The sequence below is a fragment of the Ovis aries genome, chromosome 25 (assembly GCF_016772045.2).
Source record: "Ovis aries strain OAR_USU_Benz2616 breed Rambouillet chromosome 25, ARS-UI_Ramb_v3.0, whole genome shotgun sequence".
NCBI classification, from domain to species: Eukaryota; Metazoa; Chordata; class Mammalia; order Artiodactyla; family Bovidae; genus Ovis; species Ovis aries.
In genome coordinates, this window is record NC_056078.1 from 4,580,131 (window position 1) to 4,603,830 (window position 23,700).

The 23,700-nt window shown below is 46.7% G+C and overlaps 1 protein-coding gene across 23 annotated transcripts in view; it reads right to left on the reverse strand.

The window, feature by feature from the left end:
- Window positions 1-353: 353 nt before the first annotated feature.
- SIPA1L2 (signal induced proliferation associated 1 like 2) overlaps window positions 354-23,700 on the reverse strand; it is a 247,224-nt gene continuing 223,877 nt past the window's right edge. For 20 of the 23 annotated variants that reach the window (XM_042241105.2, XM_042241109.2, XM_042241104.1 and 17 more), the window contains 5 exons: window positions 19,064-19,195; window positions 6,675-6,728; window positions 6,029-6,152; window positions 4,856-4,937; window positions 354-1,585 (listed from right to left, as the gene is read on the reverse strand). In XM_042241105.2, coding sequence (XP_042097039.1) covers window positions 1,439-1,585; window positions 4,856-4,937; window positions 6,029-6,152; window positions 6,675-6,728; window positions 19,064-19,195 — 539 coding nt within the window. In that variant the 3' untranslated portion in view covers window positions 354-1,438. The remainder of the gene's footprint in view (window positions 1,586-4,855; window positions 4,938-6,028; window positions 6,153-6,674; window positions 6,729-19,063; window positions 19,196-23,700) is intronic. The other 3 variants (XM_027962260.2, XM_060406575.1, XM_060406576.1) reach the window with 2 other exon arrangements.

Sequence of the window (23,700 nt, forward strand, 5' to 3'; positions counted from 1 at the left end):
TGTTTTCTCTAAATAACATCGACTTTTGTATCTGCTTGGTTACCCTGTAAAGCAAACACATCTGCCTGGCTTCAGCCTTAGTTTACTGAGCTGGAAGATGGGAATCCCAGCACCCAACCAGGAAGGGTAATGCTAGGGTTCAATGAGATGGAGGAAGAGTGTGAAGAACAGGCTCTGGCAAGCGGCAACCACTGAACGCTACTAGTAACTCTTCACTTTAAATCAGGTTGGGATTCTGTAAGCAGGCTAAGTAGTACTCAGTATAGATTAAGGTCCCAGAGTAAATTCTCATACACTCAGATTGTTGACATTTCAGAGCATCAAAGTCTACATTCACCTGATAACACTGTTCCTTGTGTGGACTCATTTTAAACATTTATTTAAAAAAGCAAAATGTACGTTCATCTCAAATAGAACAGTTAAAAATGGTAAAGCAATACAAACAACTTGTTACTAGCAGCATCCAGTTGTTAGAAGGTCCGGCCCCGCTCCTCACTCTGCTCTGGCAAGCTCAGCCTCTTCTGAGCCCTCTGCCACCTACACCGCCCTCCGTCATAGTGCAGGTGAAACCAAAGTTTATAAAATTAACAGTTTAAGGTTAAATAAGCTTAAATAAGGGTGTTAAATACAAGACACTTCATCAAAGCTTCTGTACAAAGATAAACAAATTTGGCATTGTACAAGTGATTCTGCTGGCTCATGGCACACAGGAGGGCTCTCGTAAGTAAGCAGATTGACGCTTTTTTTCAACAGAGCATTAACTATACAAAAGTGAACTAAGAGTTGAAGTGACTACTCAGTGAGCCATTTACAAGGCATATGAATCTTTTTTTTAATCAGAACACTGTTAATATTCAGGCACCGTTTGCTCCTGCAAATAAATAAGTCTCTAAAGGAACTGCATTTGAACTTGTGTTAGACACATCAGTGCTTTTTCTGTCCCCCCTGCCCCGACACGGCTTTTCCAACTATTTCATCTGCTTCTTTCTTATTGCTATGATAATGTGGCTGTGGAAATAAAACTACTGTACATCCAAAAAAATAGAGCACCTTTAACATTAAAGTATATGTCTGATTATTTGTTCTCATGTTTATTTTACAATTCTAAAGCCCAAACTATGGTAAACTGCTTTAATATCTCTACCGGGTCACCTGATACATAAAGCCCAACCATCGTCCCTTGTGAGGTTAGCCCACGCAGAGCGCCATTTCAGCAGGGCCTGAAAGTCCACACTGACACCAGCGTTACATTCATCTTCACGGGTGGTGCTCTCTGCGGTCACACGGTGGCTCCCTGTCCTGCTGGGGGCATGGTGCTAGACAGAGCGGGACAGCAAACACAGCTACGATGGGCCAGAAGCACAGCGAGAAACCACATGTTGGCGACTATGAAGGGACTCCGGGCTTCCCCGGGGTCCCCGGCTGGGCGGCGGCCTGGTTACGGCTTCTTGTCGATGGTGTTGAAGAACCACTCTGTGAACTTGCGCAGCTGGGCCGCGGCTGTCTGCGACTCCTCCTGCAGCCGCAGGTTGTCCTGCCGCAGGTGCTGCACCTCCGCCTGCAGCGCTGCCTTGTCCTGCTTCTCCTGGGAGAGGGGGACGGAGACAGACAGTCATGCACCTGCTAGACACAGCCTCTCCTCCCAGCTGCAGTCTGAGCACTTCTGTCCCTACTTATGTATGTTACCGATTTGTTTATTTATTTCTTGGTGGCAGAGGGGATCTGACTGCCTGTTCTGGCTTCCCCAAAAAGGAGGGTGAGAGTAAGAGTTTAACTAAGAATATTCTTTCTTTCATCCCACTTTGCTCCCATAGGAGCCAAGACAGCTGTTATATGGGAAGATGATAAACCAGTTTCGATCATCTTCTCTCTGAAAAAGGGGGCCTGGGAAGAGGTGTGGCCTTGGAGAGGAGGACAGAGCTTCCACAGCATGCCTTCTTACTGGACAAGTCAGAATCTGCAGAGCTGCTGATTGTGGGTTTGGTTTCCACCAGCTCTTCTCATCTGAAAGCTTTCCTGAGACGGTGTATGTCCATAATACATAATACAACCTTCAAAGTGTGCTACTAAAACCTGTTCAAATAATCAAGACGTTTCAGAAGAATCACAGTTTCCAATAGACAGTAATTTGTGTCCAACACACAGAAATTTGAGCTCCCAAATGCTGAAAGGGATGTCTTGACCAAGAGAGAAAGAGGAGGTCATCCTCACGGTGAGTGCTATTTTTAAAGGGAGGTGACTTGTTTGTCAACACCGCAGACACACCTGCAGCACTGAGCTGGGAGCTCAGGCTCTTCAGGACACTGGCCCCCTTAGCATGTCTGGTCCTGTCCTTGATGTTTGCTCCTTTTTCCTGTCCCTCCACAACCCATCCCCAACACCACTTGCCTCATTTAATGAACAAAGACACCAGTCTCAAGAGGAGGCTTAGATTAGGACTGGTTGCTAATTCAGCCCACTCAATTCTGGTCTTCTCTTGGTCACTGCAAGAGGCTCAAGCTCCTGTTCTCCCCTAGCTCGGGGCTCTCATTCCCAACACAGCTCAGACATTCCTGCTGCAGCCCAGCTGCCAGCCTCTCATGACCCCCAGCCCTTCTCCTCTACCCAAGGAGAGTGTCCTGTCACGAAAACCTTCTCTAAACACCTTCTTCCATGACTGTTCCTTTAATTTCAGCTGTAAATGAGTCTTGGCTCTCTCTTGGGGATGCTGCTTTCCCAGCAGCTCAGAATGGTGAGGGCTTGTTTTGAAGAGCACGTTGGTTAGAGGCAAGACAGACCAACACCTTGCCCCTGCTGCCCAGGGCAGGTAATTGCTCTCCCCTAAAATCCCAGCTCCTTTGACAGCAGGACATTGGCTGTAAGACCTGGCACCCCTGCTCTCTGCCATGGTCAACTGTATCTCCAGCCCTTGCCATCATGGAAGATTCTAGAACATGGTTCACTTTTCTTCTTCCCTTCTCCATTCATCATGTCTGTTAATGACTTCAAGACCCAGTAGCCAATCCATACAATTCAGCCTTTCTGTGATCTTAAGCCCACCCTCCTCACTACCCCTCACCCCGCCTCAGCCATATCCTGGACCTTGAAGCTATTATTGATAACTGCACGTGTTCCTAAATGTTTCAAGCCCTGACTGCCTGATCACTGCCTGTTGTCTTTTTAAAATAATTTCTTCAGTATCCACCCCTCAAAAATGATCTAATCCACCAATCCTGCCTTATGGTCAACGTCCATTAACACCCACTGCAGGGACATTATCCCGCCTCACCCAGCTTAGACTCTGAGTCCCTCAGTTTAATCATGTCCTTTACAAACTGCGTAGCTCTAACATTGGTTAAATTCAACTCTCCAATTATTCTACACCTGTCGGGAAACAGAGCTACCAGCCATCCCAGTTGGTCTGAGATGTTCCCGGTGCCAGCTCTAAAAGTTCTGTGTCTAAAACCCACCAGGTAAACTAGGACAGTTGGTCACCCACATTGGAGGAAACACCTAATTCATGCTACAGTCCCACTAAATACCCAATTACCCTCCATTTGACACCTTCCCTCCATCCTTATAGCTCTCACCCTCTTTCCCACTGCTCACCCTCAGTTCTGGAATAAAGAAGTCAACTAGAGGAGAACTCCGTCAACCTGTCTCTGTTTGGACTACAGCCAAACCTCCCTTCACTAGGCTTTGCAGAGACTGATGTTTGACAATTTGCAGGTCTGTGGCAACCCTGCATTAAGCGAGTCTCTCAGCACCATTCAGCCAACTGCATCTGCTCACGTCATGGTTCTGCGGCACATCTGGTAATTCTGCCAGTATTCCAGACTTTTCCATTGCTATTACATTTGTTATAGTGATCTCTGATCTTCAGTGTCACTACTCTAACTGCTGTGGCACTTTTTAGCATAAAGTATTTTTTAATTAAGGAATGTACATTGTTTTTGTAGACATAATGCTACTGCACCACTTAATAGACTACGGTACAGTGTAAACATGATTTTTGTATGAACTGAGAAACCAAAATATTCACGTGACTCAATTTATCGTCATATTCACTTTATTGCAGTAGTCTGGAACCAAACCTGCAATATCTCTAAGGTAGACTTGCACTCGTGCGTGAATCACTCCTACACACTCTGGTAACTATTGAGAATAGTCCCTACTCACATCTGGGGCTACACCCTCCTTGTTAGGCTTAGGACATTACACTCTTTATTCCCACCATTCTTTCCCTCCCAACTGGGTTATTTCCACCAGCATTCATGTCAGCTGTTACTTCTCCCTTCTTTCACCAACAAAACCCTCCCCACCCAACTATCACGCTCCAACTACTGTACTCCACTTCATTTTCCTGGGGAGTGAAGCAGCTACCCAGCATGGCACTGATAATTCAGCAAGAGCTCAGCAAATGTCCATGGAATAAACAATGTCATGTCTTTTGAGGACTGAGCACACACAGGTTGCTGGGTAGAGAAGATGCTGGCTCACTGGGGGGACCACAGCTTGGGGTGACCAGGCTTCCTGGCACCAACTAACTCCTTTTAGGTCAACTCATAACTGATAACCCACTGAACTGACAAATGCTAGTATGCTGCGTGTCTACCTCACTCTGAAGACCGGCCACCCAAAGGCTCACCCTCGTTCAGTCATATCTACTGGATCCTGAGTCTCCTACAATAAAATACAGTAGCTGTGGGCAGGAGATGGAGTCAGACCTTGGGCATCTCCATTCCCATTTACTGTTGGGCTTTGATGAGGGCACTTATTGTTCTCAAGGGTCTTTCTTTTTATTCCTAGTAGTTAAAAGGGGTTGATTGTATAAGAGAAAGAGTTCTGAGCAGGAACTTCCAATTGATTGTTTTACCTTCCGAAGGTCTGTCTGCAGCTGCCGAAGAATCAACTCCAGCTGGTTGACTTTCCCAGTCAGTGTGGATGGAGACCGCTCCCTAGCAAGGAAGGAATGAGTTAGGACAACTCAAGAGTGCTGAAGTCAAGCCAGGGCATTCAATAAGTCGGCAATGTTTTCATGGAAGACATGCTATCATGTGCCGAGAGCACAGCAAGGAAATAAATAAGATTATGTCAGATGTTGAAGGTCAGCATGTCACTGCTTTGGTGGAAAATCCCTCCTGGGTGGCTTTTGACTTAAAAGGGGCTTCAGAATCTCTACTGGCGTATACACTGGTAAGAAAACAAAGGACAGATGATCTAAATGCGTTTAGGTAGCCGAGATTAGGCAGACCAGAATCAAGTCCTGGGAACCAAAGAGAGACCCAATTGCCCCAATTTGCCTTTCTCTATCAAGAATGTATCAAGAAACTCATCACCAAGATGATCATGCAAGTCGCTGGCCACTCAAGCTGACAGAAGAGTGGGAATTAGGAGTGGATGGCACTGAGACAGCATCACTCTGTGGGTGACGGACACATCAAGAACGCAGGGACAGAGGGACTTCCCTGGTGCTCTGGTGGTGAGGACCCTGTGTTGGCCATGCAAGGGGCGTGGGTTCAATCCCCACTGGGGAACTAGGATCCCACATGTCATGTGATGCAGAAAAAAGTATTAAAAAAAAGAAGAAGAAAGAAGAACACGGGGGTAGAGAGAGCTGGCTCCTGGCATACTTCAGCGGGAGGTGAGGGGCTGGGTGGAGGCCCAGAGTTGAGGGGAGCATGTGTGCTCAGGAGTTGAGTACGTGCAGCCTGGTAGAGGGAGGGTGGTCAGCAAGGTATCCTGTCCAGTGCTGCTGCTGTGATCAGGTGGCAGACACTGACTGGGCCCCCCCCCCCTCCCACGCGGGAACTCAACCTCACCATCCAGGAGGTCTACACGTCTTGGAGGCAGGACTCGCCCGTGGAGCACAAGCTCCATCCAGCCCAGCGGGGCAGGAAGCAGAGGCAGGCCTACTCAGTCCCTCCTCTGGGTCCTTCAGGACTAGGTGAAGACAGGTGAAATGGTTTCCTGGCTGCTTTGGGCTGAGTTTCTGTTAATTGCTGGGGCCTGGGGCCTGGGAAGGAGGCACACCGCAGGGGACACATACCCAGCTGGATCCATGAAATCTTTGCCGCGGCCAGGATCGACACATAAGGGCAGCTCCTGGGCCCCTTCCAGGTCCTGCTCAGGGTGCATGTCCGTCAGGGTACAGAAGGACGCCACTCTCTGGTCTGGGAAGGGGAGACACACACAGACAGAAGCGTCAGGAAAAGCTGCAAGGCACTGTCTCCTTGTGGAAAGGAACAGTTTCTAAATAAAATCTGCCCCTCCCCCAACCAGTTATTGCCCTGTTTTAAAGAAAACAAAGAAAAACAAACTCAGGCAATCTGCTGACAATCAGCAAGCATTCAGATTGGCTGTCCTGCTGGGCTGCACAGCACACAGACACCACAGCTATGGGGAAAACAAGCAGACACTGGACTTGCTACAGCCAATCTTTCTTCTGTGCACATCCCAAGAAATGCCAAAGCTGTCACTGGGTGTGAACGAACGGCGTTGGGTGATGAACAGAACTCGGGAGAGGCACCTCTCTCCAAACCTGGAGAGCATCCTTGAGACACGATGGCCCGGACATGTCACCCTGTGCATCCCCAGCCCTCCGCGCGTCTATGACCATGCACACGTGCAGATAATGAAACAGAAAGGAAAGGCCATGGAGGACGGCGCGCCCACCATCAGCCCCAAACAATCACCTAGACAGGATGTGTGATGACACAGCAGCCCAAGTTCTTCATCTGAGTCAAGACCTGAAATAAGATTTAGAATTTTCCTTTGAACAGTAATCTCTCTCCTCACTCGAGTGCCTCTGGGGTACATGTAAGGCGCAGGTGATGGGTCCTCTGAAAAACAGATGTGTGGGTTTGAGAGGGCCACATGTGTATACGTGTGTGCGTATCTGCAGATGTGTGTAAGTGCGTGTGCATGTCTGCCGGTGTGTATGTGCTGTGTGAAGCCAAGAACTGCCCTGAGAGACTGTGATACAATGCCAAAGAATGTGGTCACAGAGTACGTTTCACATGTGATGGTCCTGGCTGGACACACAGCTGTCATGCACAACAGTTAAGTTGCATGCCACACACACGCCAATCCAGCTGCAGGAAGGTGAGCATTTTGGGCTGCTTGGATGACCTGCTCCCTGAAGGTGAAGATGGTGGTAGTGAGAGAGATTAGCAAATATTTTCACTAAAACCCTTACAGAAGATCTGTAGCACGGGCAGCAGAGATCAGCGTGACTGCCTTCCCTCCCCCCACCCCCGCCCCCAAACAGCACAGGGCCATTTCTGTTCCCAGCACCAGTGACTTCACATTCAGTGTCTGGAGCTGGGCAGGAAAGGGAATGTGATATTCTTTGAAATGGGCACCAGACTAGCCCAGCTCTGAGGGCCGAACACAAGAACACTGGCCCAGAAATGCTGAAAGGCATGCAGAGAAAATCCTGCTTTTCAGCAAGGTGGAGGTGAGGACCAGGGATGCATCTCACCATCCACACGGACTCCCCTCCACACGCCCATGCCCGAGCGCGTCTGCAGCTGGACTCTGAGGGATACAGCAGGTGCCTTAGCGCTGCTGCCGCTTTCTCACATGATTTGATTAATGGCTGAGAAACCACACTGGGGTCCGTGTCACGGGTGCTCTGTGCTTAATTTAACCTATTACGTCTCCCCCTGGCTGCTGGCTGCGTCTCCTAATGAAGCTACCTGCTCAGCCGGTGGTTTCTGGAGGGTCCCACACAGCCCGTTAATGAGAGAGGATGGTGGAGCTGCCGGGAGCTCTGGAAGGAGCCAGGCGGCAGGGCCAGGGTGCCGTGCTGAGCACCCCACCTGCAGGAGCATACAGCAGGTTCCCCGCCGCACGTCGCTCTCCCCCATCACGACTCCTCAGTGCCTGCTGACAGGCACTCAGGTGTCCTTCACTCAACATTCCGGAAAGGCTTAAGGACCTGCTCCACACGTGGCACCTTCTATAGGATGACAGACCTTCTATAACTATACATTCCTGAGAGATGGTCATGTTCCCAATTTGATAGACTAGTAGGATTTATACATCTGATGAAATAATTTGTAATTTAATTATGACCAACAGCATATAGAGAATGAACCTACGGTTGCTGGGGAGGGCAGGATGGGGGGGTAGGGATAGTTAGGGAGTTTGGGATGGACTTGTACACACTGCTATGTTAAAAACGGATAACCACCAAGGTCCTAGTGTATGGCACAGGGAACCCTTCTCCATGTCACGTGGCAGCCTGGATGGGAGGGGAGTTGGGGGGAGGATGGATACATATCTGTGTATGGCTGAGTCCCTTTGCTATCTACCTGAAACTATTAGAACACTGTTAACTGTTATAACAATTGTTAATTGTTATACACCAATATAAAATAAAGAAGCTTTTGAAAAAAGATTAACAGCATAATTTGGGCACTGCCTGCTTTTACGCCTGATAAGGTGTGACCAGCAGAGGTGGGGCAGGAAGGATGGCTGCACAGGCTGGGGGTGAGTGGCTCTGGGGAAGGGTGGGGGGTCTGGGCTGCCAGCGTGCCACGATAACCTTCTGCCCAGTGACAGCCCTGAATCAGGAAACGATTCCCCCTTGAAAAACAAAGCAAAACAGCAGGCACATTTTTTATTTCACAGCAAACTTAACTACTGAACAAAAGGAATGAAAGAAAAGAAAAATTCATTTTTCTCACTTTTTAAAAGTCTTGCTGACTCATCCACATTTTATGCAACCCAGTGAGACTTCAGTTAGTTTCTATCTTTCTTAATATAGTTGGTTCTGATCATCAAGTCTAAGTATCTCAATGAAAACATCTTGGCTTGCTTCATCTATTTTTACCTGAATTGATAAAATACCTGCATATTTGAAGAACCAGACCTTACTACTGGCAGCCATTCAAACATTCCTTGGGGAGAAATGAGGTCCTACCAGTCAGGAGGCAAGAAGCCAGAAATAAAGAGTTTTGCCAACAATGTAATTTCACAAAGAAGATTTCACTTTGAATCCAAAAAGCTTGGGAGGTTGAAATGCTACTAGAATGCTACTTGATTAAGTACAGACACTAAACTACTTTGTAAAATGGCTAATTTAGTGACAGTTTCCAGTAGAAGCTTTATTCCTCCAGAGCTTATTTCGGTAATAACAAATATTCAGTAACCAAGAAATTACTGACATTGAACCAAAAGGCACAGACAAGACTATAAGTAAAAGGGAGGCTCAGAATATGAACTTCATGTAAACGGTGAGCACAGCAAGGATCCAATTACCCACACTGTACATGTTTTCCCTTGAAATCATCTTTAAAAAACCTGAGTGCAATGTCAGTTTCTTGTTTTTAAAGTTTATTTTATTGAAGTATAGTTGATTTATAATGTTGTGTTGAGTTCTGCTGTAGAGCAAAGCAATTCAGTTACATAGAGATATAGACATTCTTTTCCATTATGGCTTATTACAGGATATTGAATATAGCTCCCTGTGCTGCACAGCAGGACCTTGTTTATTGTCAGTGTCTCACCTTGGTGCATTCAGCACTGAACAAGAGGATGCACAGTCAGTAGGCTACTCCATATCTGTGTGGAGCGGAGATCGCTGACACAACAGTTGCCTGCGAATAATCCCCATGACCCCAGGCCAGCTGTGTGGAGCAACGAACCTCCTAAGGCCAAGCCTGCTTCGTGAGGGATGAGTGCTTGATCAACTAGCCATGTCTGTTGAGGGCCAGGAACAGGAGAACAGATATGCCCCAGATGCATGCCGTACAGGACATGCATGCGTGAGGCTAAATTAAATGAAACCCGTTTCCACAAACAAAGCTGTCCTAATGTCTTTGCTACACTACACATTATAGGAAAGTTGGGGCTCTCTAGCTACAAGTGGGCACACACACATCGCTGTGTAATACAGGGAGCCCAGCCCGGCGCTCTGTGATGACCCAGAGGAGTGGGCTGGGGGGGGGGGTGCGAAGGAGGCTAAAGAGGGAAGGGATATATACACACACACACACACACATACCCTTATGGCTGATTTGAGTCATTGTATGGCAGAAACGAACACAAAATTATAGAGCAATTATCCTCCAATTAAAAATTTGTTTAAAATGTATGCTTTTCACGCTCTGTTCAAGAAAACAAGGGCATAGGTAGCCTAATAAAAGTGTAAACTTGTACTTCTCCGGAAGATACACTTACATGAACTATTTCACTTCCACAGTGGTGTCTGATAAATGAGTTAATTCTGCACATGCCACGAGCTCACACATCCGCTTGCAATAATTACCACCAGTGGGGAAGAGCTGAAATCTCGAGGGGAGGAAAGGCCTGCAGGGAGCCGTGTGGGATACTGACATCTAGTCTCTGATCATCGGTTTATAAAACTGCCTTTAAAGCTTCGTTCCACTTAAGACAACATTATCCACTTAACAAATGCCCAAGAACACGCCAACTGGCCACCCCTGATATTCTGACAAATGAGAACTACCTTGAATCCTAGGACTTTAAAAAAGATTCCACTCTCCTTCTCCTGTTTCATTGTCCAACCCACAGCCAGCTTTGCTTGTTGGGTTTGTTCACCTGACCATACTGCGGGGATAGGATCTCTCTATATCACTTGGTCCCTCTCTACCCTACGTTATTCCTTTCCCTTCACACATAAAGGAAGTGAAAAGTGTGAAGGCTGACAGATGACGGCCTCAGTGTATAATAACATTGATGAGAGGTGCTGTGTCGGAGTTCTGATGGGCAGAGGGTCACATCTCACCCCTTTCCCTGAAAACAAAACAACTGCCCACATGGCAGCGAGCCAGGACTGGGACTCGGCCAGTTTTCAAACTATCACAGGAGAATGGAGTGGCAGGCGTGGACCCTGGTGAGAGGCACTCTGCACCTGACTCACCTTCTCTCTCACAAGCTTATGAAGGAGTTTCCAATTTTTAGAGACTGGTTTTGGAGCAGAGTTGCATAACATATCTATTTACTTATTAATTAATGTTTAACAATGCTGCACAGCATTTCTGTATTGAACGGTTTCTATTCTTTTGAATCATTGCCAGTAAGCAAGTTCTCAGGAGTGAGATTTCTGGTCAAAGGGTGGGTACATTTTCTGGCTCTAGTTATATGCTGTCCTCCTGCTTGAACACAAAGATGGACTGTTTCATAGTCTCTGTGACAATACCAGCTGAGAGTGTTCTTCGTAACTGTTCAGAGCGGCTGCGCGGTTTTTCATACTCGCAAGGGAGCTCATTTTTGTCCACACTTACACGTGTGGCTGAACACTTTTCAAGTCCTCACTTATTGTGTGATCCTTCTCTTGGACCGTGTGTCATATGTCCTGACCATTCGTTTCTCGGGCATTTGGTATTTTTTGGTGGTCATGTTCCTTCATTCATTGGAGACACTTAGGTTTCACCTATCAAATGTATTACAAATCTTACCCATGTTCCCCAGTTCCCCCTTTAATGTTCTCTTCCAGGTTTATAAAAGATTTAAATACTTTTATCTGGTCCCATTACATTTTGCGTGTTCTCTCACAAATCCATAGTTATGGTACTGGCATGCTTCTAAAACATTAATCTTTGTCTTTACTTTTTCTAGAATCAACTTTTCCAATTCCTAAATCCAAATGGAGTATAGAAATCCCACCCCACTCCCATTTAACTCTTAAATATACACAGGTTTTGGTCTAGGCTCTTTTTTTCCTTCCAAAGGACTAATTTCTATTTTTTGAATCATTACTATATTGTTTTAATTATTACTGACTTACAGTAAACTCTTATTGTTGACCATTATTCATCTATTTTCCAAATGGATGCAAGTATCCTATAGATATCTGAATTGAAATGGTACAAAAGCTGTGAATTAACTCAGGAAGGGCTCTCATCTTTCCTGTGTGCTTTCTATCCATTCCTATCCTTCCATATATCAGGACTTTTCAGGTATCAAAGTGCCCAGTGCCTTCTCTCCTTATGATTCTAATGATGGGTGAACTCCCAAGGAATTTATTTCGACCTTGCTAAGGTTTCCTTTATGACTCTGTGTGGACGGCTGCACATGCCACTCCTCACACCAGGAGGAAGCGCCTACCTCCATCCTGGGATCTGGGCTGGCCCTGGACTTCCTCTACCCAACAGGGTGTGGTGGATATAACATTCTGGGTCTTGAAACATCACATATCCGCTGCTTATGCTCTCCTGACTCCTTAAGCCACATGTGAAGAAGTACAATTACTTTGCTGGGGACAAGGCTCCAGCCAGATCCCAGTGTTCCAGATACAGGCATATAAGTGGAGTCACCTTAATGCTCCAGACCCAGTTGAGCTCCAGCTGAATACAGCTGCATGACTGACAGCAACTGAAAACAGGAAACAGAAGAACCGCTCCGCTGAGCCTGGCCAACCCACGGAATCATGAGACTATAGTCTTTAGCCATAAATTTTAGGGTGGTTTGTTATACAGAAATAGATAACTGAAAAGGCTAATAACAATGCGTTGAAATGAGGCTTATAAAAATATGAAATATACTTTAGAATACCTACTTTATAATATCTAATAATTTCTTTTTGATTTATATTTTCTAGATATAGAATTATATCCACAAATATTTCCTTTCAAAATTTACTCTTTTGAATACTGGATTCCAGCACAAATTAAAGGACATGATCTCTGAGGATATCCTTGTTTAGCCTCTCGACCTAAGTGATACACTTTAAACATTAAAAAATTTTTTCCATTAAGTGTTATTTGGTATAGTATTATATAACTATATTCAATATCCTGTAATATCTATAAGGGAAAGGAATATGAAAAAGAAAAACTAAATATTTATACACACGTTTGTATATATAATATATATATCTGAATCACTTGTTTACAGCTGAAAGTAACATAACACTGTAAGTCAACTACACTTGACCCTTTAAAAGTATTACGGAATAAAGTTGATATTCTTTGTTAGGGTTTGAAGATATCTCTCGATTCTTAACTTTTATTAGAAATAGGTATTAATTCTATTATACATACCCTTTCTGAGAAATTGATATGACAACTGTTAACGACTTCATCTATTATAACTTATTATGATTAAAAGTTTTCTTTGATTAAACCAGCTAACTTCTTGCTAATAACAATGAACATCTTTTCAATTTATGACTGAGCTTCATCTAAGCTGTCTCACATCAACATTAATGACTAAGATTGTCTTACAATTTTTCTTTTCTATGTGTTATGAGGAAAGAATCCTATTATGCACTGAGGCTGCTAATACATTTCAAGAAAAATTTATGCAAGGGCATTATCACTCTTTGAAACTTTGAAATAATTAACTGTAAACATTAGTTTTGGGTGATATTTGGGATCTGGAAATGTTCTTGCATAATTTTTTCAATGCCCTCCACACTCTGATTTCTACTTACTGTTTCCCATGCTCTTTCCCCCCTACTTTCTTGCAGGAAATATCCAATTATCTTATTCATCAGATTTATTCCTACATAGGAATAAAGTGCCATCCCTTAATCATGCTATCATCTCTCAGCTATTTAATACTAATTTCCTTCCTCATTTCTAATTTTGTTCACTTGTGTGTTCATTTTCTGAACCAATTTATATTGGCTTACCAATATTCAAAGAAAAAAATGATCATTAATTAAATTTACAAATTGCACAGAAATTTCAATTGAAAGTTTTTTAAGAAAATCATTTGATTTCTTTCCCTTTTGTTTGTTTTCTTTCACAACCTCTGTAGAATGTTTTTGAAGTACAGTTACTTAATTTTCACTTTTTTTTTCCATTTAAATATAAGTTTCTGAAGCAGTCTTTTTGTTTAAGGCCTACTCCCTGCTGTAGTCCAAAGACTTTTCTAGGTAACCTCTTCTTCACCTTCACTTACTAGAAAAGAAAAAGACGCTCTTATCATAGTCCTAAATTCTTCCTTGCTTCAGTTGTGTCCAACTCTCTGCAACCCTATGAACTGTAGCCTCCCAGGCTCCTCTGTCCATGGGGTTCTCCAGGCAAGGATACTGGAGTGGGTTGCCATTCCCTTCTCCAGGGCATCTTTCCAACCCAGGGATTGAACCCATGTCTCCTGCATCTCCTGCACGGCGGGTAGATTATTTACCTGCTAAGCCACCTGGGAAGCACAATCATCACTAGACAAATATTTAGAACTGTCTGAATTGTTAAAAGATTTTCGTTTATGTTTTGCTCCTATTTTCTGATTTAATTCCCATTTCTTGCCTGTGGAGGGAAGTGTGCGGAAAGGCGCCTTCTCTTAGTGACCCCTGGGGAATGCTATGCACAGGATGCTTGGAGAATGTTGTACTCCTACACCACTGTGAATGCTATCTTCCGTGTACCCAGAGAGCACACTGTGTACCGGGAGAGTTCAAACATGTTTAAGCAACCAAGACTGGGGCTGATTAATTCGGTACTGCTGCTGTATTCTTTTTTTTTTCATATTTGATAGGAGCTTCTTCCTTGGTTACAAAACCCAAGCCCATATACAAAATTAGGAACACTTTTGGATGCCTCTTTTGAAAGACTGTTTTAGTTCCTTTTAACTGAGTTAAAAAAAAAAAAACAAAACAAATTTTCAACACTGTTTTGAAAACTAAGTTCAGGAATATACTTGGTTTCCTTTTACCCACAAAATGGTGCAATTCCAATTCCAACCAATAAGGTCACAACAGATTGGATCAGGCCAACACAGAGGTTCTTTCGCACTGCGCTGTGCTGTGCTGAGCCACTCAGTCGTGTCTGACTCTTTGTGACCCCATGGACTAGAGCTCACCAGGTTCCTCTGTCCATGGGGATTCTCTAGGAAAGAACACTGGAGTGGGTTGTCATGCCTTCTTCCAGGGGATCTTCCCAACCCAGGGATTGAACCCAGGTTTCCCGCATTGCAGGCGGATTCTTTACCATCTGAACCACCAGGAAAGCCCGTGAACACTGGAGTAGGCAGCCTATCCCTTCTCCAGAGGATCTTCCCAACCCAGGATCGAACTGGGGTCTCCTGCATTGCGAGTGGATTCTTTGCCAGCTGAGCTACCAGGGAAGCCCACGTCTGCACTACCTGAAGATAATGTTCACTTAACGTTAGTTCTCACTCAAAACACCAGAGGAAATAGGAATTGGCACAGGATAGTAAAACCAAATTCTTAAACCCATGTGTCCAGTGTCAATTTTAGCTCTTAGATAAAGGCGTGGGACATAAATGAGGCAGGACAGCAGGGGAGAGTCATGCCTGCTAGGGACAAATGACAGTATGGCATTATACAAGGCTCATGGTATCTCAACCCAACAGATACAGTCCATTTTTTAAATCCTGTCTTCAAATGTGCTGACTAATCATGTGTGGGCCCAGACTTTTTCCAGAGGGGTCTGAGCTCAGTAAGGCATCTTGAGATGCCTTGATTACTTTGTAATGATTAAATAGGCACACAGGGGCTTTCTGGACTATCTTTTCTTCATGAAGTTGAGTCTAGCTCAGGAATAGCTTTGAGAATTGGTGCAGAAAGATAAAGTCACAAGCAGGGCAACTGGTCATCCAGTAAAGACCTTTCTTTTTAAAGTGCTGAGGGATGCCTATGCTCACATCAGCACTATTCATGACAACTGAGATGGAAACAACCTAAATATCCATCAACAGATGAATGGATAAAGCAGATATGGTACATGTATACAATGGAATACTACTCAGCCACGAGAGAGAGTGAAGTAATGTCACGTGCAGAAGCGCAGACGCACCTAGAGATGAGCATACTAAGTCAGAAAGAGAAAGACAGATATATGATATCACTTATATGTGGAACCCAAAATATGACAAAATGAACTTATCTACGAAACAGAAACAGACTCACAGACAGAGAGAACAGACTAGGAATTGCCAAGGTGGGGGGAAGGTTAGGGGAGGGATGGACTGGGAGGTTGGGGTTAGCAGATGCAAACTATATTATACATAGGATGGATAAAACACAAAGTCCTGCTGTATAGAGCAGAGAACTATAAACCACAGCGGACAAAAAGAATATGAGAAAGCATGTGTGTATGTATATGCATATAACCGAATCACTTTGCTATGCAGCAGAAATTAATACAACATTCTAAATCAACTAGACTTCAATAAAACTATTTAATAATAAAAAAAAAAGTGGTCAAGGGGATGGATCACATGGTCACCACCGTGTCCACTTCCATCACAGTGGAGCTGACACTGATACAAAAGGATCTGATTAGCCAAAGGTCTGGAGTTGCAGATTTTTGAATCTTTCTGAACTGACTATTGTCTCAAAATGGCATACTACCCTATGGTTTGGCACCAAAAAGTGAGTGGAACTTTTAAACACGACCTCAACTCCCTCTATATTTTCTGTAGAATGTTGTTTGGAAAGTTCAGAAAGGGCAGGGAACCAAAGTCTGCTCCCCTAGCAAACGGAACCCCACGTTCTATCTGTTCAACTTAGGCACCCCTGCCCTGAGTCACTGGCTAGCAGGATGTCCCTGCTTTTTCCTCCCTTGTCTGACAGGGCCAATGCCCAGCTGGCCTCGAACATCAGCTCAGAAACACCCTGATGAAAGGAATGTGAGGGTAGGGCTGAGAGGAGCTTGCCAGGTCTCTGGAAAGGTTTTCATTTCATAGATGAGCAGGCTGAAGCCCAGCACAAGTGTGTACCTCAGAGGAATGGTGACCAACCTTCAGCGTTGCAATAAAGCACGTAGCTGAGTGACTTGCTCAAAGGCCCGCAGCCCACAGTAGGGCTGCAATTACAATCACAGTCCACAGATGGATAATCCAGCCACTGCTGTCTGTGCCCCTGTGCTATCTGGACCTCCCACCCACAGCCCAGCTCCCTGCAAAGTCCCACTTCATAGCAGCGATTTTATTCTGCAGAGGCAGAAGGGAACCAAGCAAAGACCCCAGTGACGGTGGAGCCAGACATGGAGTGTGAATGCATGGTGGCGGTGGCTGAGTCGCCAAGTTGTGTCCACGTGTCTGACTCTTGCGACCCTGTGGACTGTAGCCCGCCAGGCTCCTCTGTCCATGGGATTCTCCAGGCAACAACACTGGGGAGGGTTGCCATTCCCTTCTCCAGGGGATCTTCCTGACTCAGAAATCGAATCTGCCTCTCCTGCACTGACAGGTGTATTCTTTACCGCTGAGCCACAAGGGATTCCCCTCTATTCCCACACACACACTGCTGTAAATCAGAATAATGAATACACGATGTGAAAGGATCTCAGAGGTTAAAATCTGTACCATGAGCTGCAGCAGCTCAAAGGTGCAGGGAGCCTGTGCACCTTATACCTCCGGCTCCTCTGTGCTTGCTCTCTTCATCTGGTTACCTTGCTGCGCGCTTGATAAATACAGATGGGATAAATTTAAGAAACAGTTTTCCCTTGAGAAACTCATCGCTCAGTAAGAAGTGACAGAGATGTGAATACTGCAGAACGGAGTGGGATGTACTGTGCAAATATTTATGTGGGTGGGGGGAGCAGAGAAGACGGAAGTCCTTAGATTCTCACTGGGCAGTGAGACAAGAGTGTGCACAGGACAGGCTAGAGAAAAGGCAGCTCCCTCCTGCCTAGGCTGCTCTGGACAGAGGGGAGACCTGTCATGCCTTCTGGGGCTCTGTCACACCAGGCTAGTCTTGGGAGCCTGGGAAATCACTGGAGCTTTTATAGTCCACTCTAACCAACTTCTGGTTGGAAGAAATGAAGGCTGCGTTACCAAGCAGACAGGAGCATTCTCAAGTTTTCACACAGAACAACTACTTTGTGAATCCAAATGCAAACCCCACGAGTACTTGGCAGGTCCAAAACAGCTGTCCTCTCTCCATCAAGGGAGCAGGAACAGCCCATGTGTTTTGCAGGAATTTCTTTCTAACAGTTTCCCCCTCTCATCTATCAGAGCAAAATGTCCCAGAGCCCAGACTAACTCACTTCCTCCTTAGACCCCACCCTAAAAGGTGCTTAGGACCAGAGGCACTGATCACAGCTGATGAGTGAAACTGACTAGCAGGGCAGCTTGTGAAGAGAGGCAGTCAGGGCGGCAGACTCCACCCGAAGCAGTGTGACTGCAAAGTGTACCTGCCCTCCTGGGAAAGGATGTGGATTCCTTTCCTGAAGCCTGCACATCACAGGTGATGAGGACTGACTACTCGAGCAGGCAGTGACAGGGTCGGGGGTGAGAAGGGCCCATCAGGTGGCGCTGCCCCTCTATGGGGGTGGGGGCTGGTGGCAGTGAACACCGTTGCGATAACTCAGACACACGGGAGATCCTCAGACAGGGCCCCAGAATGGCCTGCCCTCTGCGGATCCTGCTTGTTACCCAGGAGCAAGGCGGTAGTCATGGAAAGAGTTTGGCAGCAAATGGAAGAACGTCAGGAACCCTGTCACTGGGGGCCCCTGGGTCCACACGCAGGTCCTGAGGATGCCTGGGAGACAGAGACAGGCATGCCCTCTGTCTGTGGCCCCTTTATCTTTAGGTGGGAGAAAACATGTTTGCTATGGAGCAGCTTCCCCTCTGAAGTTCACTGAAATATTCACCAGAGACGGTGGGAGGCAGTGAGGCAGCCGGAGGGCCCCAGAGATCAGCCAGCTCAGCACTGTCCCCAGCCACAGGGTTACGGGGGAAGCCAGCGCCAGACAAGGAGACACTCGCTGGGTCAAGGAGGCTCCACCAGAGTCTGCATGGACTCTGAGCCACTGGACTCCCAGGCCTGCGCCTGTCCTGCCAAACTGGGCAGCCCGGACCTCTGCAGGGCCTTCCCAGCCTGTCTCACCTCATCAAGCTGGGTGGAAACATACAGTCTGTGTCCCAGGTCATCACCTTGACATTCCACATAAGAAAACAGAGGTGGAAAAGGAAAAGTGGCTGATGCCAGACCACAGCTGGTACCTGACCTGGCAGCAGGTCTGGGGGTCCCTTTGCCTAGGGGTCACTTCACCACACGCCTGGGTCTCCCTAAGGAAATGCCCCGAGTATCAGCCCAAGCTACCCCCTCGGTTCCCTCCGGGAAGATGTGCAGAGCCTCCAAAGGCTGACCCAGACGACCCCTGCCCTGCCATCCCTAGCCCCAGTGGCCGAGTGTCTTTACCTTCAAATGCCCGGGCAGCATCCACGAGGTGGGTCCAATCTAACCCTGTGGCCGTGTCTGGGAGGGGCATCAGGCCAGGATCTGCGCACTTGGATTTATCCGATAAGGACCCATCGGAGAACCAGAACTCATCTAGACAGGAAAAAACCCAGAGCGTCAGTCAGATAGCAGTGTGGGTACTGGCTGGGCCTTCAGAAGGGCCCAGGGGGGTTCTTGTCCCAGGAAAGAAACAGACATCCCACCGCTGTTTGTGAAAGAGCCACAAGTGCCAGGCTCACTTAGGGGTCGCCAATAGGCAGGGGCCGGTGCAAGATCAGGGCTGAGGCTCCCACGAACCAGAAACACAGAGGTGAGCTCCTCCTGGGCGGGCTCCTCTGGAGGACACTACCTGGGTCTGACTGCCCTGAGGATCACGTCCTGTTTTCCTCGGGATGACTTCCCCATGGGAAGAGTGTTGCAAGCCTCTACCGTAAAAATGGTTTGGTACAATCTCTCTTCTACATTTTGCTATGTATGAAACTGGTGATTGAATTTCACTTCTAACTTAATGAGATGGTCTGATCAGTGGCTAAACCAGAACCCGCTCCCCATCCTGCACTGAGTATTTGCTAGTCTTCTGTACAAAGACACCTTGTACACTTCTTCTCCTAAACTCTCATCACAGGACGTGAAGCGCTTACGTCACTAGTAATACTGGCTGTTAAGAAGTCATTATGCATCTGCAGACACACTTCCCGAAGGCTAGAGCTCCCCTAACACGCCTCTTCTGGACCTGCCCAGAACCATGGCCCACAGCTGCTCACGGACACATCTGACTAATTAGACCAATCAAAATAATGACCACCTGGCTGTCTGAGCCTGCAATTAAGTTATGGAGGGGCCGTAATTAACCAAGTGCACCTGTAATTTCAGCTCTCACGTCCTATGGGGTGGCTGTGAAGTGCTGGCATCTGGACCAGGATGGAGGGAGCCTGGGATTTGCCCTTGAAAGACACTAACCCTCCCTCTCCGGCACCTTCCACGTGAGCTCTTAGCCCACTCCAGCAGCTGCAGTTAACAACGGAGCCACTCTGCTCTTAATACCACCCCACTCAGATGTGAAGCCATCACCCCCTCCACTTATTACTTTTAAAGACTTTTTTGATGTGGGCCCTTTTTAAAAGGCTTTATTGAGTTTGACACAATATTGCTTCCGTTGCGTGTTTTGGTTTTTTGGCTGTGAGGCATGTGGGATCTTCGCTCCCCAACCAGGGATGGAACCCACGCCCTCTGGATTGAAAGGTGAAGGCTTAACCACTGGACTGCTAGGGAAGTCCTGCCCCGTCCATTTTTCAGGGAACCCAGTGACAGGTACTCTACCAAGGTCGCTCCTGCCACCCTCCCTCTCCACTTGCTCGCGCTTTAGCCTAACAGCCCTTTCAGCATGTTCTACGCATGAGGTGCTCTGTCGTTGTCTGTTCCTCTCCCGATGGGCCCTCTGAACCCAGGGAGGCACCACAGGGCAGAGGCTGGACTGACTCCACCCAGGTCCCATCTTTACCCAGAGTTTAAGGTTCAACCCCCCAGGGAGAAAGATCAGGAAGCCTGGGGACCTTCAGTCATTTGCCAATCACTTCCTTTATCTCAGAGACAGCAGCTGAAGTAGGTTTTCTGCACCAAGCGTGAAAAAATTATTTGACTTGGTGGCAATTACTCTTGCCACTGATTTCCCTGCAGTGAGTCTGTCAGGGATATATGTGTGTGTGTGTGTGTGTGTGTGTGTGTGTGTGTGTGTGTGTATATATATGTTTATATGCATGTGGCAGCTCTGGGAAGGGTGCCCTAGGGCGGGCTGGAACCCAGCGTGCATGAGGCACCCCCTCGCCCCCTGCCTCTCCTTCCCTCACTGGAGACGAAAACATCAGAGGATGAGAAACTGTTCAGGCGAATGGACACTTCTACAGAAAGTGTACTCTCTCGGTCACGTTTTGCTAAGAAATGTCAACATGAGGATTTTCTTTGCCTTTGTGAAGAAACAGTCCTTCGCCCGAGCTTTCAGCATCTTGGAGCCCAAAATCAGACCCAACGCACACTCTGCGTGCTGTGTGCTTTCTCCCCGGGGCCACCAGACGATGCCGACCGGCTCTAACCCAGGGGTCCCCGACCTTCAGGATGGAACGCCTGGTGACCTGAGGTGGAGCTGATGTGACAATAATAGAATTACAGTGCACAGTAAATGTAACGTGCTTGAATCATCCTGAAACCATCCACCCAGACCCCCTGCCGCTGGTCCGTGGAAAAGTTGTCTTCCATGAAACCAGTCCCTGGTGCCAAAAAGGCTGGGGACTGCTGTTCTAACAGGAGCCAGGCAGAAAGGAAAAAACAGCAGAGACAGGAAAAGGGGCAAACGCAGGGAGAGAGCAGTGCTGCGCTAGAGTCCATCGTACCTGCGTCCTGTCCCTATCGCTCTGTGGGCTCAAAGAGCATCTTTCCCAAAAGCCCAGTGGGGTAACCGACAAAGGAGACCTGGCTCTGATTTTGTGCGGCACAAATCTGAAGCTTGTGGTCAGAAGCTTCTGCCCAGAGTGAGTGAGGTGTGGGTGAGTGGGCCCCGCAATCCCACAGCAGGGCTCGTCACAGCCACAGGCAAAGCCAGGACATCCTTTGAACCTCCTCCAACTCTGATGGAGAACCAGGAAAGAAGGGGTGTGTGCATGCTAAGTTGCTTCAGTAACGTCCAACTCTTTGTGATCCTACGGACTATAGCCTGCCAGGCTCCTTGGTCTATGGGCTTCTCCAGGCAAGAATACTGGAGTGGGTTGCTATGCCCCTCCTCCAGGGGTCTTCTTACCCAGAGATCGAACCCACATCTCTCTGTCCTCTGCATTGGCAGGTGGATTCTTTACCACTGAGCCACGAGGGAAGCCTGAAAAGCACCAATTATTTTAAATAATCAACAAGAACCTACTGTAAAAAATAAATAAAAATAAATATAAAACAATTTTTTAAAATACCTAATTTTTTCTAATGCTTAGAAAATCATATAACTGGGTAAGGCTTCAAACCCCCAAAAGTTCTTTATAATATTTGTAACTGACATTAGGTTCACCCTGGGGACGCCTACTCTGCACCCGCTGTATTCCAGGTCCCGGCAGGTACCATATCCCCAGCAGCCAGGGACGGAATATCCCGCAAGATGTGGGTTCCGCCCTTGAGGAGCCATCAAGGAGCAGATGAGTCCTGCAGCTGCTGCTCTGCAGCCTGGGGAAGTACATGCAGGAGCTAGCCCCTGTGCTTGGTGCAACCACAGCAGGTGTCACCAGCTTGTTCCCTGGGCTTTCCAGATGGGGAGGACAAGGCGTGACTTAGGTGCCAAAGCCTGCTACTTCTGGGCCAGTGCTCTCAAGCCAGCGCTACTCTGGAGTCCCTGCTGCTCTCCTGGCTGACCCAGGAAGGGAGTCATGATTTCCAAAAGATGGCTGAAGTGCAGGCAGCGCTGCCTGGGCCTCCGCTCTTCGCCTGGACATTGATTGTGTGGCTTCCTGTTTTTTATCCCGACCCTGAAATCTCGGGGACCATCTATTAAATCTGACTTTACTGCTGCTGTTATAAATGCTGAAGAGCCCTCCTGACAGCATTTCCTGGTGGTCAAATAGCTGTGGTTTCACAATTACTCTCCAGAAACCGAGGGCTCTTCATTACAGGGGAGACAGAGAACATTTGAAATAGAGAAAGAAATGCCACATGGAGTCAGAGAACACCCTGCCTCTAATGTCTGTGGACACTGTCTGTGGGGCGAGCGAGAGCCACACACATTGAGTCTCCTGCTGGGGTCTACGGCATCTTAAGTGGCTACTAAATTAAAAGGAAATTACTGATTTCTTTTACTTCTATTAAATCTTCCTCATGCCTTTTAAACTTCACGGATCATCCTTTGTGAGGGGCTTAGGTGTCACAACTATAGGATGTGGGAACACACAGAACCTAATACTCTCTTTATTTTCCAAAATTTAAGAATTCTTATTTGTCTACCTACCTAAGAAGAGTTCTACCATTCCCTGGAGGGTTTTATATATTCCATAAAAAATCATGAGTTCTCTTTAAACATGCTCTAGACCTGCCAATGCTCGGGACTGCACTGAGTGAAGCCAGGTAACCACGTGGTCTGGGAGGAGAAAGATCCTATGAACACCTTTTGGTATCTCTGGCTTTGGGACCGGTGAACTGTGTGTCAAAATTTCCCGCTTTTTTTTTTTTTCTACCTGGCCCACTAAAGGAATTTTATTCTGAAACCAGTGATGGAAACAAAGGCCCTAAATGTAATGCAGAAACATCTCAGAGTTTTTTCAATTGTTCGAGCAAGTCATTTTTTTGTAGCTCCAAGTTGAAGACAGAACGATACAGCACATTCAGGGTCCTCCCCCATCTAGGAAATATATATGAATTGTGACATGAATCGCACCTAGAATGTGCCTATTAAGTGTCATCTGTCTCCCAAGGCTGGATTAAGATCCTGGTCTCAGGAGAAGAAAGATTCTGAGACAGGCCCAATTTTGAGACATGGAGAACCTAAAGCTATCAGAAGGAGAAGCTTGTGACTGGTAATTACATGGAGAAAAGGGGCAGCAATGAGGTCTCACGAGATTCACTGTGAAAAG